This window comes from Sceloporus undulatus, chromosome 2, assembly GCF_019175285.1.
Source record: "Sceloporus undulatus isolate JIND9_A2432 ecotype Alabama chromosome 2, SceUnd_v1.1, whole genome shotgun sequence".
Lineage (NCBI taxonomy): Eukaryota > Metazoa > Chordata > Lepidosauria > Squamata > Phrynosomatidae > Sceloporus > Sceloporus undulatus.
In genome coordinates, this window is record NC_056523.1 from 224,823,032 (window position 1) to 224,842,245 (window position 19,214).

A 19,214-nucleotide genomic window follows, 5' to 3' on the forward strand; every position below is an offset into this window, starting at 1 on the left:
GAGAGAGTCTCAACGCGGTCCCTTTTATGCAAATGAAGCTGCTCTTTCTCGTCCAATTAGCGCCGACGCCGCTTTACCTGTTCAGCCTCGTGCCGCCCTCTCCCCAAGGCTGTCAATCATTCCATGGTTGCCTGGGTAACAGCGGCCTAAACAACCGTTCCTGCAGCGAAGCCTGCCTTGGTTCTTTCTTGAGGGGAGCAGAGAGCGAGCCCTTTGCCGTCTGCGGCAGAGGCAGGTAGCTGCCTCGGCTCCTTTCCCCGCCGAGGCAGGGCGACCAAAAGAGAGGAACGCCTCAGGGCTGTATCCACACGGAGAAATAACCCAGTTTGGTACCGCTTTAATTCTTTATGGCTCTTTGCTATGGAATTCTGGGAGTTGGAATTTGTTGGGGGCCTGGGCCCCACAACAAACTCCAACTCCCAGAATTCCATAGCAAAGAGCCAAAACACTGTTAAAGAGGTGCCAAACGGGGTTATTTCTGCAGTGTGGATACAGCCCAGGACTCTGGAGCCCAGGGTTCGAATCATGGCTCAGACATAGAAACCCATTGAGTGACCTTGGGCAAAAAGTCACACTCTCTCAGCCTCTGGGGAAAGCACTGGCAAACCTCTAAACAAATCCTACCAAGGAAACCCCATGATAGGGTTGCATTAGGGTCACTGTAGGTCAGAAAGGACTTGAAGGCACAGAACAACAACAACAACAACATAACAATGAACCTTCTCCTCATCCTCTCTCCCCCTTTTTTTAGAGAGAGGTTGAGTAAACTCATGGTTCTTTAAGGAGCTTCTTGGCTTCGCTCTCCTTCACATGTTGTTGTGTGCCTTTGAGTTGTTTCTGACTTATGGATACCCTAAAGCAACATGGGTTTTGGTTTTCTTTGGCAAGATTTCTCCAGAGGAGGTTTGCCATTGCCTTCTTCCCCTGAGGAGGCTGAGAGAGTATGACTTTTTGCCTAAGGTCACCCGGTGGGTTTCCATAGCTGAGCTGGGATTCAAACCTTGGTCTCCATTGAGAAACGAGCGTGTCCAAAGGAGGGTGACTAAAATGGTGAAGGGTCTGGAAACCATGCCCTATGAGGAACGACTTAGGGAACTGGGGATGTTTAGCCTGGAGAAAGTTAAGAGGTGATATGATAGCCCTGTTTAAATATTTGAAGGGATGTCATATTGAGGAGGGAGCAAGCTTGTTTTCTGCTGCTCCAGAGAACAGGACCCAGAACAATGAATGTAAGCTACAGGAAAAGAGATTCCAGCTCAACATTAGGAGGAACTTCCTGACAGTAAGGGCTGTTCGACAGTGGAATGCACTCCCTCTGAGTGTAGTGGAGTCTCCTTCCTTAGAGGTTTTTAAACAGAGGCTGGATGGCCATCTGTCAATGGGGATGCTTTGATTGAGAGTTCCTGCATGGCAGAATGAGTTGGACTGGATGGCCCTTGGGGTCTCTTCCAACTTTAGTATTCTATGATTCTACACCCAAGACATTACCCCATGCTGGTCCTCGTATGTTTGCTTATTGTTGTTGTTGTACACCTTTAAATCCATTCTGATTTAAAGGTGACCCTGTCCTTGGATTTTCTTGACAAGATTAGTTCAGAAGAGGTTTGCCATTACCTCCTGAGGTTGAGAGCGTGTGACATGGTCAAGCCAGGATTCGAATCCTGGTCTCCAGAGTAGTAATCCAGCACTCAAACACTAGGCCACACTGACTCTCAACACATGCAGTAGATCTGTTGAATCCATTGCTGAATGTTAGGTCAACAAGGATTCAGGAGAACTGCTGTAGCTGAGATGAGCAATTGGATTTAGGCCATAATGTCATTAATAGGCTTGAATGCTACTGCTTTTGTGGGAGGCCCTGCATTTTCATTCTGCTTCTAATGTCAAGAGAGTGAGGATGGTTGCCCTCTCATAGATGACTCTGAGGGTGCATCTGCACTGTAGAAATAATTCAGTTTGACCCCACTTTAGCTGCTGTGGCTCCGTCCTACAAAATCCTGGGACCTGTAGTTTGGTGTGGCAGAGAAGGGTCAAGACACTGTAAAACAACAAATTCCAGAACTCCATACGATGGAGCTATAAGCACTTAAAGTGGTGTGAAACTGCATTCATAGAAATGAGATGACTTTGGCAAATTACTAAAACCACTTCAATTTCTTTTGTTGTTTTTACCCTGAAAGTACCAGCCTGTGAATATGTCAGATGAGGAACCCGAGGATGATGATGCTGAAGACCTGCAAGAAGATGAAGGGGAGGGAGAAGAGAAGGAGGCTGGGGAGGGAGAAGAGGAGAAGGAGGCTGGGGAGGAGGAGGAAGAAGAAGAAGAGGTAAAGGATTAATATTATGTGTTACATTCTGCCCTCAACTATGTGGCACAACCTCTAACGTTAGGGCCTTTTAGGTCCTATAAACATCAGAGTGAGAGACCTAAGCACATGCTTCCGCTTTCCCCACTAAAATCAATGGGACTTAAAAGGGCTTAGCTGAAGCGTGTATGGTTCCCACACTGGGTACTTTACAAAAGATAAACAAGCCCCTTGTCTAAAGCAGCTTATAAACTAAGATCCTAAAAATAGGCAAGAAGCCGAAGAAACAACTGGGAAAGGGGAAGAGCAGAATATAGAGAGGTTAAACCTGGTTGGGGTAAGGCACACATGTGTATGAGAGAGAGAGTTACAGAGCATCTCTGAAACGGCGAACGGATTCTAGTTTTAACCTTTGTTGCCAGATTGCAACCCAAAGATTGTTGGAAGATTTTTTTGCATTCTCTCTTCCGCTCCTTAGATAGATAGATAGATTTTCCTGCATGAAAATCCTGCGGTCTCCCCTCTTGCAAACATCACATTTGCTCCTACTGAATCACTGGGCAATAACTTTGCAAATTGGTAAAACAAACCATATGATTCAGGTCACTCTCATTTTTGGGAAGTTCTCACACAAAGATTTTTTTTCCTGCCCTTTGGGCTACCCATTTTCTTCCTCTCTCAACTTTTTAAAAGATTTCTTCTTCACCTGAAGCTAGTTTAGGATGCAGTCTCTATGCATATGTAGATTCAAGCCATTAGTAAACTTTTCTTTAAACTGCAAGCTATTTGTGTTGGTTTTGAGTCCGTCTCAGTTCTTAGAGAAGCATAGTTAGACAAGAACATGTTTCTGCTCATTTAAAACTAGACCCTAACAGGCTTGGCTTTGATATTGTTGATATTTGTCAATATTTTTGCTTCCTTAACAAAGGCTGAAGCCTTAGGAAACCACAGAGATTGCCCTCTCCACTTTAAGTTTTCAGTTGACTTTGGGAACAGCAGGGATGGGGTTTACTCACCCCATCTTCCCATCCCAGCCTGATCCTTTTTATACCCCACCACATTTGCAGCATGCTGTAGTGGTGTAGGAGGGAAGAGGGAGAAAAGTGCAGGGTGGGGAAAATCATGACTGTCCCACCTCCCATTTCAATGGCAGCTCTGTAGGGACAGAGTTGTGAGTTGGCAACTTTAATATCTTTTTTTCTCCTGACTCTGCTTCTTCCTACAGCCCCAAGTTTCAAACCCTCTCACTGAGGACATCATCAAGGAAGGCCTCTCACTTTTATGTAAAACTGGCAATGGCCTGGCTCATGCCTTCGTAAAATTAGAGATCAAAGAAAAGTAAGTGCACAAAACATGTCTAATCCACACCTGCCCGTTTTGCCCTTTGAACATTCCAATGGTTTCATCTCCTTGCAAAAGAATGTGATTTCCTTGTCCAACTTCTTGGAATGGGAAAACTGTTGAGAAACACTTGAAAGCTAGTTCTGTGGAATAATATTGTTCCCCAATTTCCTCCTGTGACAGAGAACTGACAGATATTACCCTCATCCAAAACTTCATCCACTTACGCTATGTAGACCTATCAGAAAACCTGATTCGAGACATGTCTCCATTATCAAGTCTTACACATTTGCTGTGGCTGAAAATGGATAGCAATCGGCTAACCAGTGCCAGCATGGAGGAGCTGCCATATCTGCAGAATGCCAGCTTTGCCAACAATCACATAAAAGACACCATTGGCATTAACCACCCACGCCTGGCCAGCCTCAACCTGAAAGGTTGGTTGATAGATGCTCAAGGTTTCCTCTGAACATAGAGGGAATGTCTTACTCTGTACTGTGAAGGGCATAGTGAAGGTTAATCTTTGTCTGTTCCTGTGATATCCAGGTAACGAAATCGAGAAAATATCAGAGCTGGATCCGGAAAAGTTGTCAAATCTGCACACACTAGAGTTGCGTGGCAATAGCCTAAAGTCTACAGATGGACTCTACCTGCCTAAGCTCAAAAATCTGTACCTGGTAAGAAAAGCTGTCGTGAGAAACTATTGTGTCTGTGCATCAAACTATACATAATGTTAATTATTGGGAAACAGTGCATGCTTTTAGGTAAAGAACTATGGAGAATCCTGAATACCACTGTGGGAAGTGGAGAGGGTATGGTAAGTTAAATTCTTTCTATCTCTAAAGTCCATATTATGGTAAAACCATTATTAACCCACTCAGCAAGGCATAACATTCAGTGTGCAAGCTTTTGAAACATACATGTTTCTTCAGGCAAAGATTGTGAAAAACATGCAGAGGGACGAATGTGAGGAAAGTGATGTCATGTAGTTTTTTGTGGGTTTTTTGGACTGTGTGGCCATATTCTGGAATAATTTATTCCTGATGTTTCACCTGCATCTGTAGTTGGCATCTTCAGAGAATGGTGGCATGGAGGTGCTGTGTGACCTTTGGTTGAGGGGAAGTGATTTACATGTTAATCTCTGTGTTTGTTGGTAAATGGCAAGGCCTCAGGGTGGGAGAAAATGGGAGGACGATTTGTGTCTGCTTAATTAGTGTTCCATTGTCTGCTGGGAAAGCCCCTTATCCTGGATGATGTTCATTTGCATGTGCTGAGTCTTGATTTTCGTGTTTTTCAGGACTAGTAGCCAAACTTTGTTTACTTTCAGGGTTTCTTCTTTCCTGTTGAAGTTGTCCAGGTGTTTGTGGATTTCAGTGGCTTCCCTGTGCATTCTGACCTGATAGTTGTTGGCATGGTCTAGAATTTCAGTAGTTTCAAATAGCATTTTATGCCTGGAATGGTTTATAATATAACAAGTTCTATTACTGCTGATTTTTCTGGCTGGCCCAGTTTGCAGTGTCTTTCATGTTCCTTGATTCGTGTTTGAACACTGCATTTGGTGGTCCCTTTGTAGACTTGTCCACATCTGCACAGTATGTGGTAAACTCCTGCAGCCATGAGAGGGTCTCTCATATTGCCAGCATGACTGCACCGAATGCTGCTATCTTCCCATTGAGAAGTGGTATCTATTTATCTACTTGCACTTGCATGCTTTTGAACTGCTAGGTTGGCAGAAGTTGGGACTAGTGACAGGAACTCACTCCGTCATGCAGCACTCAGGCCTTGAAATGACAATCTTCCGATCTTCCACTCATCAGAATTGGTGTCTTCACCACTAAGCCACTGCATGGAAACTTTGGCTCAAATTCCCATTCTAAATCCCATGAAGCTTGCTGGGTGATCTTGAGCCAGTCTTGTTCTATCAGCCTAGTCTCTCTTATAATTTTTGCAGTGAAGATAAAATGGCAAAACGTTGGTAAGTTGCACTTAGCTCTTTGGAAGAAGGGGAGTACAATTTTTTAAAAAACACACACTTCAGGCCATGACCTCTAAGCAAGGGACTCAAAATGTCAACAGAAATGGCTACACACATAACCTCACCTTCCATGTCATATATCCCACAGCCTTCAGAGGCTTCCACACAGTTCAGAAACCCAGTTGCATATGGTGTAGGATCATGTACAGCTGTACAAGCAAAATTTTCCTCCCTGCAGATATCTGTATGGAATGTGTGGATGTCTGTGGGCAGAGCTGTGGAGCAGACACTTTGAGCAAGGCTACACCTTTGCTGAAGTGCTGAGTTCTGTACCTTGTACGTAATGCCTGCATGGGTGTAATATCTTTTTGACCGTGCATATATATTCTGTTTAATCAATGGACTTGTTGTGATTCTTTTGATAATCCTTGAGCTCAGTAAGGAGCCGCAAAGCAAAACTGCAAAATTCTGCATCCCTTATGTCCTGGTAGCACAGAAGGAAGTATGGATGTACAGGAATGTGAAAGATGAGCATTTAGGCATGTTGAACCCCACCTCACTCTTGCAGAACCTGAGGGTCTGATTTAGTGAGGATGTGTTTGTGTGCTGGGATCTCTAACAGAGTATTTTCAGCATCTCAGCTAAGCTTTGGGAGAATCCATGGCACTTTATATTGGTATTAAACTAACTCAGCTTTGTGGGAAAGAGATAGATCCTCAAGTCTAACAAATTGCAACAGGTTACTAGTTTCTTTGTTCCTGCTTAAGGATTCTTACAGATATCCCTTAGACTCGCGGAGCCCTTTTTAGAATCAGTATCTATCGCGAAGCCTTTAAGAGGCCTACCTTATGTCTCACAAGTTAATGAAGTTTAGGAGTAGTGTTACTTTTTGTTTCTTATTCTGTAATTTCATTCAATTTTTATTTCTTTCATTTTCCTGGAGTGGCTACAAAGCACCTGGGAAGTGCATACTGAGTCCTAAGGGCTTCTCAGAGCATAAGGTTGGGAACCGCTGCTTTAGACTGACATCCATCTTCTATTTCTTAGTCTGCAACATCTCCCATTTTAGGCCCAAAACTCCATTACCTATCTAGAGGGCCTGGAAGGCCTGGAACAGCTCACAACTTTACATCTGCGTGACAATCAGCTTGAAACTCTGGATGGTTTCTCAGAGAGTATGAAGTGTCTTCAGTACCTCAACATACGGTGGGTTGTTCCCTGTACCAAATCTCCATCAAAGGTTCCTTAGCAATAGAAACAGCAAAGGAAGTGGTGTCTGGACTGTGCTTTGCTGCCTTCACTGAAAATACCATTCTTTGGTGAGAAAAATTTGCACTTGATCATATCACACTACTTCCTGCAGTATTTGCTGTGAATAATAATGAAATTACTGTTGGGTAGTAGGGCATCTGAGCATCCAGAACATGGGCATCCAAATAATAGTTATGAAAATAATATTAAATTATATATTGTTTCTTATCCATAATGTAATATTAAGATGTAGATAAAAATCTAGAGAGTGGAGTGTTTCCACTGCAGCTTCTTGTTGGCTTTCTGACTGCAATGCTAAGCCTTAGTAATGGAACAATGAACATTGCTAGTGGTGTGTGAGAGAGAAAGTTGGAGATCTGTGTGAGAATGGATGGTAGGACCTAGAGGGGACCTGGGCAAGAGTAGTCTGAGCACTAGAAACTGAAATTTATACAGCAGTATCTTCAATGAAAAGTGTGCTCCTCCAGATATTGCTAGGCTGCAGTTCCCAACATTCCCCACTACCTATGCTACCTAGACCTGATGGGAGTTGCACTTCAGCAATATCTTGAGGCCTATGCGTTGCCCACTCCTGACCTATGCGTTGCCCACTCCTGACTTAAAGGCTAAGAGTGCCATTTCAAGACTGTATGTGTCTACACAACTAGAAGTTTCTTCTGCAAAGTTCTGGTACTGGCTAGTAAAAGTAGCTGTTCTGGTACTACCTATAAAAGAGCACTTTTGACATCTGAGAAAACAGTCGGCCCACAGAGGGAAGATCTTTAGCAGGGAGCATGCAGAAGTTATTTCCAACATGCAGATCTGCTTAATGCGGTTTTTTATGCCATCATTCTTGGCCTTCCATATTAGAATTTTTTAAATCATTTATTTTCTTAAAAAGGAGGGTGCTTTTTAATGTCACTTTTCCAATGCTGCAGGGGAAATGGAATCGGCCAAATCCAAGAGGTGTCGAAGTTGGAGGTGCTGCCAATGTTACGAGCTCTGGTTCTTCTAGACAATCCTTGTTCTGAAGAAGGAGACTACCGGATAGAAGTCCTGGTACTGCTCCCGCGCCTTGAACGCCTTGATAAAGATTTCTTTGAGGAAGAAGAACGAGCTGAAGCTGAAGATATACGTCAGCGACGAAAGGAAGAAGAATTGGAACAAGAAAGAGAAAGAGAGAGAGAAAAAGAACTAGAAGTGAGCCACGTAGAGGAATATAGTAAAAGGCAAAAGTACTTAAATTGCAGGGGGCCCATATGGGACCAGGTTATATTAATATTTGTGATAATCTCCTTAATTACAGTGGTTCTGGCCCAAAACAGATGGGCCAAAAGTGCCACCTTTGGGTTGATCTGGGGGCATGACATTCAGATGACACACCCCTGGATTGGGCTGAAGCCACAGCACAGCCACCTAAAGCAGCCCAAAAAATGCTCCTTGCTGGTGGTCTGTTGCAGATTGCCACCGCAGTTGGCCTTGGGATCGTGGCATCTGGTTGCTGTAGTCCCACACCACTCAGGGCGCTCTTGTCTACTCGAGGACAGTGTTGTACTTAGCAGGAGGGGAGCTTGTAAATTTAATTAAGTCTTAACTGCTTTTCCCTTCAAAAGTTGAGCATAGTGGGAGGGGGATGAATGGCATAGAACTTTACCTAAAAGGAGAGTTTGAATCCAAGAATCTGGTGGGTGCCAGTCTTACATGGAATATCTGATTCATAAAATAAGTTTTAAAAGTTTCATAGCATTTTTAGTATTACAGAGGCTTTCATAGACTACAGTCTATTCCTCAGACATGTCTGTATCTGAAGAAATATACTCTAGTCCAGTGGTTCTCAAACTGTCAGGCAAGACACCTGACACCTGGGGGGGCACTAGAGTTGCTCAAGGGGAGGGCTGTATGGGACTTGGAGGGTCTGATTCTTCCTCCTACTCTTCTGAAACTCTTTTATGTGCAAAAGTTTCACATGCATTCTGTTAAATATTGAATTTACTCAAATAAAACTAATTTAAATGATGTTAATTCCTTAGAAAATGTTAAAATATGAATATACATGAATCTGCCAATGAAAATATGCACACTAAATAAAATATTTTTAGTCATATACTACGTTAAGTGGTGGGCATGTGACATCAACATATAAATATGTAAGGGGACGGCCTCCCAAAGGAAAAAAAGTTTGAGTACCACTGCTCTAGTTTATAATAGCTGGTGCTAGTAAATTGTGCTAAAATTATGTTTAAAGTGTTACCAAACTTGCCCTTGTTTTGCTGCAACAAACTCATTACCACCTCCATGGAAGTTTGTAAAAGAGATGGAAGACTAACGGGGGCACAACAATTGGGGACAAGGTGGGGAAAACTGCTGTCTAACTTAAAATGACAGTAAAGGAATAGGAATAACTACTGTATGTTGAACCTGGTTGCAGGGGGTGTGGGAGGGGAGGAATGTTAGGTTGCAAAGTATGGATGGTATTTATGCCTTCTCTGGCAGGGATAAAGAACATGCAATCCTTTAGCTTTTGTTGACTGCAGCTCCTATAATCATCACTGGCTAAGCTAACAAGGACTAATGGGATGTGCAGTCCAACAACATCTAAAAGGCTCTTATTCTCCACCTATAGAGTCTCAGGGAGTGATATGAAACTCCAAAGGAAACTCCATGAGGAAAAACAGCAAAAATATACTTTCAGGATCCCTGTAGCAGAGAAGAAATAGCAAAATGGCACAATAACGCTGGTTAACAATAGGACTAGTAAAAGATAAAGAGATGCTGTTTGACACAGACTGCCTTAGTGTAATATTGGATTCACTGCAAGATGACATGGAGAGTGTTACTACATAAGCAGGCTCTGAAAAACCATTGAACAAATTCACAGCAGATAGCTCTGCCATTAGGTATTGATGACTACGTATAGCACTGTAACAAACAAATTTGATACAACTCTGAATACAATATGCTGTGTGCGAGATTCCTTGCATATCTGCAAAGAAAGAAATATACAGTACCAAGTTCTTAATCATCATCATCATTTATTATCTTCACTGTCCCTAAATTGCATTGGGTGCAGACCAGGAATGAAAAAAGACTCAGTGAAAAAGATATGATTTGAGATTTCCTGCATGGCAGGGGGTTGGACTGGATGGCCCTTGTGGTCTCTTCCAACTCGATGATTCTATGAGCCTATTTACAAGCACAAAAAGTAGAAGGCAGTTAGAGAGAAAGGAAAATTATCCAGTAGTGCAATCTTATGTGTGTCTACTCTGAAGTAAGGCCTATTGCATTCAGTCGGACTTCCTCTGGTAAGTGCATTTAGGATTGTGTTCTTAATCCTTAGACTCCAGACAGCACCAGTAGAGATGTTGGAAGTTGTTGTCCAAAATGTATGGGAAGTATCCAGCTGTTCAAGACTGCTGTAGGGCACAACTAAATGGGAGTTTTCTCCTACTCAAGTGACTTATTTCAATAGAGCTTGTGCAGAGCCCAATCCATGCGGAGTGCATCCCTCTCCTGTGCTCCCTGGGCTACCAAGTTGGGCAGGCATAATCAGCTCACTCCTTATACAGCTTATGGATGTAGGATGTGCCAAATCAGCTTGCTTGCTTCCACCTGAAATATCCTCATCTCAAAATCCTCTAATCCTGCTTTTCTGCCCCCCACCCCTTCTTCCAGGAAACAGAGGATTTTATCCCGGAGGAGGAAGTACCATTGGAGTGACATGGGTACCAATCCCCAGGGTGGAGCTGGAGGTGTCAGCTGCCTTCCAGAGGCTTCTCTGCTGTCTTTTGCAGCGCTAACCTACACAACAGTACTTTCCTGGCATCCGGAAGTACCAGCTGCACTGCTGTTTCAGAAGAGCCAGACTCTCTTTGCAGGGTGTTGGAGGGGGAGAGCTGTCTGTGCTTTCAATCAAGAGTTGTGATTTGAGGCATGTGAATTATTTTTTAAAAAATCCTGTCTGATAAAGCTCAACTGCGTGTTTTGCTTTTGGCATCCCATTCCTGCAGCACTGTCCACCCCTCCCTTCCCTGTCTCTCTCCATCCTCTACGTGCTGTTTGCAAAGCTCCCTTGAAATCCTGACTCATCACGGCTCTGGGTCACATGCTGCCACCAAGGCCCTATCAGGGGCGGCTCCATCCCATTGCTGTTTTTGCTGCTGCCACTGGCTCAGAGGACAGAGCAGCTCCCCTTCCAGCCCTGCATCCTTGATCTTGCCATCCCGCTCCTCTTAAGTGGTGTGCTTTGGCCAACCTTCCTACTTCTGGACTAGGAAGGTAAGTGACTTCCATCATTTCCTAACAAGGCTAAGCCCTGCTTTTCACATCCCTCTGTAAGAGGCTTCACAAAATTCCACCCAATTATCCCCCCCCCCTTATTTTCTTATCCCCCTCCCCTGCATACTTTCTTGATAGTGCTGTTGCTTGACCTTTAACTTCTTGTCTCTCTTTTAACTGCTGCAAATGTCCCTCTCAGTATACTGGGATGGAGACCTCTAGGCAAGGTACTGGGAAAATGAGCAGGCATCAATGTTAAACCTTCTTCAAGGAATGAGATGGGAGTCTGCAAGGCAGAGGACTCATGACCAGAGATATCAGCCTGGGCTTTCCCATCACTAGCCACTTAGCAAAGCAGTTATGTGATGTGGTCATGGACCATACCACAGTGTTATCATGGAGTAAAAAGGCACCATCAAATGTTCTACTTTGGGCACTGAAAAGAAAGCAGTGAGAGCCAGGCAAGCTTTTACTACACTGTCTTAAGACTGGTGTGGCTTCCAGAGTAATGCCCTAGTACCACTAGAAGACACGAAATAAATGCAAAGTGAACTAGGTGCTATGGAAGACAGTGCTAAGTTGGGAATGCCTGGAATACTGTGCAGCTTGAAAACAAACCACTTTCAGCCAGCTTCCCACCACAGTTTATTCTGTATATCCTTGATCCAAATGGTTTCCAGTGGCTCCCCAGCTGTGCTGCCTCCTCCCCTCCTAGTCAGCCTGCCACTCCCTGACCACATCCCTTATCCTTGCTTATCTGGCCCTGACCTCCTTTCAGGACAGTGCTACTTCTGTTGTCCCTGCTTTTCCCCACTGCTGGAAAGGGAGACAGGGAGAGCGAAAGTAGAAATGAGAGATGTGAAGAATAAAGAAAGACTAGTGAGATGGTGAGGACAGGCGGGCAGGTTACATTTGTCCTGCCTCGTCTTTAGTACGAGCATTGTTGGAAGGAATGGATAATAGCAGAACAGGCCAAGAGCCAACAGTTTTGTCCTGTATCAGAACTAGAATGAATCAAAGTAAAAGCTGGCAGTAGTGCTTATAAGTGGCTGGAGACTATATGGTCTAGGTTGTTTACCGGTTGGATTCTGCTGCAAAAATGTTGATGCTAATAGAGCGCCCAATACGTAGCATGCACAGGTGAACACATGCCAATATGCTGTGAGGAGAAGTAGAAGCAGCTGAATCTGCTGGGGCCAAGATATTTCCATGGTGTTGCATCTGCCTTAGCAACCTGGTGAGTGTCTGGCATCTGACAGACACCCAGACATTTCAACACATGGAGCAGCTGTTCAGCCAATGAAGCAGCAGATGGGGGATGCCGACCCAGAAGACGTGGCAGAAGAGGGTAGGAGGAAAACATCTACCTGGGTACATTCCAGAAAACACTGGTCTCGATAAACAAAATCCCCAGACCTTGAACATTTTCCTGGCACAAGATCTACATTATTTTATCAATCTTTAAAACGAGAAGGGGACCATGAACCTCAGTGTGCTGTTTCTTGCATGTTTACTTCTCTTGCCCCCTGATATAACAAGCCCCATCCCCAGCCACATTTCTCCTCCTTCCCCCTCCCTCCAATGGAGTTGCAGCCTTCTCCATTTTGCCCCTCCCTCCCTCCCTCCTATTGCCTGCCCTCTGCGTCACATACAATGCAGGTGGAGGGGTGTCCATAAACCCTTTCCTAACAGAGCATAAGATCATCATAACTTTGCCATTCTTATATTCTCCCAAATTGTAACTCTTTCAAGCCAGTTGTGGCTGAGCAAAGGGGTCAGATGAACAAAGAGACATGTCAACTGATTGTTGGAGAAGGTGGCTGTATTCTTCTGCAATGTCCTTCCTTCTATCACCATTTTCCTGGGGTTTTTTTTAATCAGAATACAGTAGCCAATCTAGGCAGGTCCTCTGCAAGCCAAGAAGCAGATGACAACCAAATGTTACAATAGTAACTTGCAGAAATTGCTCTCTGTGACAAACATCTATATTCCTGGGGCAGCAGTCTGAAGGAAAGAATGGTCTGAAGGTGACCACAGCATAAGTCTGTTGCTGAATCTGAGTTTTAGCCCTGCTGGCTGCTTGGAAGAGAATCCACCTGTGAAATAGATGGGAAATGCTTTGAGATCACTGGAGGAAAAAAATAGTGTTAATATTACAGGTAGAATCTCCCTTATCCAAAATGGGACAAGAAGTGTTTGGATTTCAGATTTTCAATTTTTCAAAAAAATTGGATTTTGGAATACCTGTATTTGCATATGCATACATAATGAGGTATCTTGGCAAGGGGACCCAAGTCTAAACACACAATTAGTTTATGTACACCTTATACCTATAGCTTGAAGATAATTTTATATATCATATTTTAAATTTTGTGCATGAAAGGGGTAGATGTGAACCATCAGAAATCAAGTCTGGGTTACCAACAACTAAGGATGTGGTATCTGTACTACTGCATACCACTATTTAGGAGAATACATTGATAGTGCTCTTGCTAGTGCAGAGCAAGATAATCCTCAGTTTGGATACTCGGGTTCTGGGCTTGATTTAAAAGATTGCAGTATTATCCCTGACATCTTTCTCTTGTCTCTTAGATCATATCTACACTAAATCTTTAAACTCCTCTAGGAGTTATAAATGCACCGAAAGGCACTGAAGTTCTCTAATAGAGAATTCTTCACTATTTCTACAATTCCTTTGGAGAAATCATCCCAGTCAAATTGTTGTTCCCTATTTGTTAATGGGCATACCTTGGATGGCTTGAGTATCAAGGCTGCCGCACCGGACAGGCCTTTGGTCTCATTTGATCAATTTTTAAAATATTCTAAACCAGTTTAAAAGTTATATTGGTTCTAGAATTGACATACCCGCATGTTCATGGCTTGGTTGACATAGGTTTCACAGTTTTTTATGGGGACTCTCAAAATAATGAACATTTTCATTCTTATATATTAGTGCAGAAGAAACTGCCTTTCATGCCTCTGTCATGGCATGTTAATTGACCAGACTGTGGACTTCATTACACTAGCCTCCTGTCCCACACTAGTTTAAGAATGGAAGCATACCGGTTTAGCATAATATCTTATTACACTTTCCCCCACACTAGCGCTTGGGTGATCCATGGTTGCATGATCTGTTTTCTGCACTGCCAAATGCCGCCTTCCAGGAGGAATGGTGGAAATGAGCGATCATGACCACCAACCATCTCCTGGAGCTGGCCGCTGTGTGAATGTGAACACTGTGGCTGGCTCCGGAAAGATGTTGGCATCTACGGCTCCTCTCCTTCCCATTGTGCAGGGCTGCTGTGTGCACATTCAGGAAGGTGTTGCCCACTGCACTTGCTGAGTGATGGAGGGAGAAGAGGGGGAGGAGGAACAGAATCGTGTCCGCTCATTCCACATGACTGTTTGAGAAGCAGAACTGCAGCAAAAGGGACCTATCACATGAAGGCAGTAATGGAATAGCAGAGAGAGTGAGAACCTATTGATGGTTTTTGCCCATCAATGAAAAGGACAACAGTAATAAATGGAATGCAACAAATGGAACAAACAGTAAGAACTGGAATGCAAGGCAGCAGCAGGATGGACACGACGTGTGATAGATATAGACCAAAGACACTTCTGATAAAATTTCACTTTTTTGGCCTCATATGGTAAAATCCTACGTGACAAGAGAAATCCATGCTTAAATCTCCCAACATCTTTTCCTCTCTACAAACAGAATAGCCTCTGGCTGCATGATGTTGGATCCATCCAAGCTGAAACCAGAGATTCATGCATGGCATCTCTCTAGGGACAGGGTAACCAGATGTCATAACTGCAAAGGAGGACAGGGCACTGCAAAATGTAGGACACTCAGATGTTGCGACATGCCAAAATAAAAGCTAAAAACACTTGACGGAGGGTTGGAATGTAGGATTTATCCTGAAAAAGGAGGATGCCAGGTCACCTTGTCTCGGGACTTAAGGTTCCTCCTAATTTTGTCCTCTGCCAGTAGCTACAGAAACAAGAGGTTGCCAAGCAACTAGCCAACCACCATGGTGATCTTATTCAGGTTGGGTGGTCAACACTGTATAAACCTGACCCTGCCGGAAGCCAAAGCCTGAAATAAAGTGGCAGCGTTTCCCTGCTCCACATCAGAGTATACAGAGCCCAAAACTAGCCAAATTATTTTGGCACATAAGGCACAATAGCCCACACGGTACATGTTACACCATTTCTTGCCTTTTCCATTACATCCCAATTTTCCTGCCTGAGCAATAATACTGCCTGAGGACCGAGCCAGCCATCTCACTATCCATCCAGCAACATGGATAGTATAGACATTTTTGTATAGCATATTTCTGGCATTCCAGGAACTTCACATTACCTCAGTAGTCCAACAATATAATGTTAATGGGGTAGATCAAGATTATTTTCTCCATATCATAATCAGAAGAGATTAGTGACTCTTCTGAGGTCCTAAAGCTATCTTATTAATGTTATTTTAATTAGTTATAATCAGTTCCTTATTCTCCCCCCACCCACCACCCACCCCACTTTTTACTTGTGAATAAAGCATGCTGCTTCTCACTAGTAAAAAGTTGTTGGCCTGCTATTTTAAAGTGATTTTTAAAATCACTTAGAAGTATAAAATATTTCCCCAGATTGCCCAGAATGTTAAGCGCTAAGGCCATGTGTGCATGCATACATACACACGCATGGTTTGAAGTAAACAATGTTTATTACTTATTACATTAAAACAGGCGGTGACTACATTATTTTTCAAAATAACGTTGGTTGATGCCAGTGGCATTACTTGAAATGTGTGTCTTTCAGGGTCCGGTAGAGTGTCTGTCCCTGGTAAAAGGAATACTCATTTTCGCTGCCTTAATGGTGGTCAGGGGTTTCATTATTGCCAAGGTCCCCATAGGTTCAACCTCAGCATCTTCTTTCAGCGCCAGGAACTCTGCCCTGGAACATGTGAACAATGATGCTAGGTAGCTGCAGAACCTTACCGCCTAGCCTTTGGAAACATCCCCATACATACCTCATGAATGGGGAGAAAGGCTTTCAAATCAGAGGATGCCATTTCCAGACAGACCACAGCCCTGGTGTATATATATTTTTTCTAGAGGAGATTATTTCTCCTTTGGCCTGGCTGACTCATCTGCATGCCCGCTGCAAGACAAATATGTAAGCTTAGAGTGTCACCATGTGCACCCTGCAACATTGCACCAGCTGCCTGAAAGATGCAGAGATGCATTCAGAGAGTGCTACAGGTCCAAGCCCACACCTGCCCCCCTGTATGATGCTTTTGGGGATGTATATGTGCTGTGGCAGTATATGTGCACATTGAAATGGCAACAAGAACTCCATGAGAGAGTCTCCAGCTCAGCTTTGCAATCTTCCATTTATAACTCCTCATCCAGCAGAAAACAAGCTTGCTCCCTTCTCAATATGACATCCCTTCAAATATTTAAACAGGGCTATGGTATCACCTCTTCGTTTCTCTACTCTGGAGAAGAGAAGGTCAAGAGGTGATATGATAGCCCTGTTTAAATATTTGAAGGGATGTCATATTGAGAAGGGAGCAAGCTTGTTTTTTGCTGCTCCAGAAAATAGGACATGGAGCAATGGATGCAAGCTACAGGAAAAAAGATTCCACCTCAACATTAGGAGGAACTTCCTGACAGTGAGAGCTGTGCAACACACACTCCATCCTCAAAGAGTGGTGGAGTCTCCTAGCTTAGAGGTCTTTAAACAGAGGCTGGATGGCCATCTGTCGGGGATGCTTTGATTGAGAGTTCCTGCATGGCAGAATGGGGTTGGACTGTATGGCCCTTGTGGTCTCTTCCAGCTCTATGATTCTATGATTCTATCTGGTTCAGTCAGTACAATTCTAACTAGATGACAACCTGCTGCAGGCACGTGGCTTGGGATGCCTTCTTGGAATCTGGTTTTTCCTCCACACCCTCCTGAATCTTTTTTCTATAACTCAATCCGGTCTGAAGCTGAGAGCCACTTCCTAAGGTATGACCAGTCAGGGAGTGAGGCTATCAAAGCCAAATCTATGCTCTGTGCATATGTCATACTTTGTTTGTTCTTCTCCAGAAAACAGCAACTCCACCATGTCTATTGAGAAGATTCATGCTCGTGAGATCCTGGACTCTCGTGGGAATCCCACTGTGGAGGTGGATTTGTACACAGGAAAAGGTATGCACCGATGTGGGAGAGAGAAGAAAAGGTGGGGAGGGTGCTCCATTTACAGCCCAGTGCATGACAAATTAGCTCTGTCCAAAGGCCACAAGGAGCTGGAAAGGGCAGAAGACACCAAGGGTGAAGCTGCACCTCTAACTCTCCATCTCTCTCCAGCAAACTTATAAGAAAGAAGGGGAGAATCACATCAATTTAATTTTAGTTGTGTTCTGTTGTGCCTTCTCCCACGTTGCTACCTGGAGGGAGCTGGAAAAGACAATAAGTAGTGTGACATGTTTGAGATTCCTTCAGCAGTAAAGGGTTTTGAAGCCCACAACAATGCAAGAGCATCATTCCTCATTCCCAAACCCCATCCCATCCACACAGGGGCCTCAGGACATAGGTGTTCAGAGCAGACCATGAAACTGTTCACTTCCATGCCTGCAGTGTTTGCAATACCAGATTCCTCAGGAGAAAAGAGATAACCATTACTATTTGCTTACTCAACTCCTAACCCTGATGATAAGCTTTCCTAGCCTCCGGGATTGATATGAATATTCAGGGTTTTAGCATTCCTCTCCAGGTTCCCAGAGAATGCCCAATTTCCCTCACAGAGAGAAACCAGAATCAGAGAAACAGGCTATTTCCTCCTTGATTTGATGACCATTTGGCTGTTCACTCAATAGTCTGTGCTTACCCAACTTACCCAGCCAAGTTTTCCTCCTAACTCAGCTGGGACCCTTTCACACTACTTTTGTTGCAGTGGTTCCATCTCATGAAATCCTGGCATTTACCTTTTAGGGAAGGGTACTTAGAATTCTCTGCCCTTGGACATGAGTGATGGCATCAGGAGCCTTTTCACACTATACAGGTATATGAGTCTACAATTTAATTATGATTCTATTTTAACTGCCATGGCAATGGGATATTGCCATGGGATATTGCCGTGGCAGTTAAAATAGAATCATAGTTGAATCGTAGCATCATATACCTGTATAGTGTGAAAGGACCTCTGATGCCATCACCCATGCCTACTGATTACTATTAGGGTCCATCCCCACAAAGGCCCACTGCCTGATCCTCCAAGCACCATCTTTTAGCTCTCCATCTCCAGTTCTTTAGTCTCACATTTGAGCCCCAGAAAAGACTCAGCAACTTTTCAAATACATGCTACTACAAGTACAAAACCACAAGCATCTTTTAAAAAATCATTTTTATTAAAATTCTACATTTACTAAAATTTGGATAGAACACACAAAAACATACACTAAGCTACATTTAAAAAATAAATTTGTCATTTTTATTAAATTATTTATTGAATTGCATTATTATTTTTATTAAATTATTGAATTACAGTCGGCCATCCATATCCATGGATTTAAGCATCCGCATCTTGAATTATTTTTTTAAAAGTAAGTTCCAAAAAGCCAACCTTGGTTTTGCTATTTTATAAAAGGGACACCATTTTACTATGCCATTGTATTTAATGGGACTAGAGCATCCACAGATTTTTGGATACCAGGACCCCAGTGGATACCAAGGAACCCTTGTAATAATAATAATACTCCATTGTATATAATGGGACCTGAGCATCCATGGATTTTGATATCACTGGGGGGGGGGGTGTCGTGAAACCAAACTCCAGCTGATACCAATGACCCACTGTAGTAACAATAATAATCATACCTCATTGTATATAATGGAATTTGAGCATCCACAGACTTTGACATCCACAGGAGTCCTGGAACCAAACCCCAGCTAAGGACAACAACGGCCCACTGTATCATCTTATGAATTTCAGAAAGGGACTTCTGTGAACTCTGCATAGTATATACATTTATACCATAAACTTCACACATTTAAAGAGAATTTACCATTAGAAAATGGGTGGC

General features: G+C 43.4%; 2 protein-coding genes across 3 annotated transcripts in view; both read left to right on the forward strand.

The window, feature by feature from the left end:
- Positions 1 to 11,148, forward strand: LRRC23 (leucine rich repeat containing 23). Of its 2 annotated transcripts, none has more exons than XM_042453845.1 (8): positions 1 to 235; positions 2,181 to 2,327; positions 3,532 to 3,644; positions 3,831 to 4,084; positions 4,194 to 4,324; positions 6,692 to 6,828; positions 7,812 to 8,073; positions 10,546 to 11,148. In XM_042453845.1, the coding sequence occupies exons 2-8, from the start codon at positions 2,196 to 2,198 to the stop codon at positions 10,588 to 10,590; spliced, it is 1,074 nt and encodes a 357-aa protein (XP_042309779.1). In that variant the 5' UTR covers positions 1 to 235; positions 2,181 to 2,195; the 3' UTR covers positions 10,591 to 11,148. The 2 variants fall into 2 exon arrangements, with proteins under 2 accessions (XP_042309779.1, XP_042309778.1); XM_042453844.1 differs by having other exon boundaries at positions 109 to 135.
- LOC121923430 (gamma-enolase) overlaps positions 11,016 to 19,214 on the forward strand; it is a 19,888-nt gene continuing 11,689 nt past the window's right edge. Inside the window, exons 1-2 of the mRNA XM_042453842.1 lie at positions 11,016 to 11,148; positions 17,239 to 17,340. Of these exons, the coding sequence (XP_042309776.1) occupies positions 17,256 to 17,340 (85 nt within the window). The 5' untranslated portion in view covers positions 11,016 to 11,148; positions 17,239 to 17,255. The remainder of the gene's footprint in view (positions 11,149 to 17,238; positions 17,341 to 19,214) is intronic.

Bases quoted from the DNA above. Each gene is read 5' to 3' on its own strand.
- LRRC23 (XM_042453844.1), top strand. The intron at 4,325-6,691 runs GTAAGAAAAGCT...CTCCCATTTTAG, and splicing joins AGCTCAAAAATCTGTACCTG to GCCCAAAACTCCATTACCTA. The intron at 8,074-10,545 runs GTGAGCCACGTA...CCCTTCTTCCAG, and splicing joins AGAGAGAAAAAGAACTAGAA to GAAACAGAGGATTTTATCCC.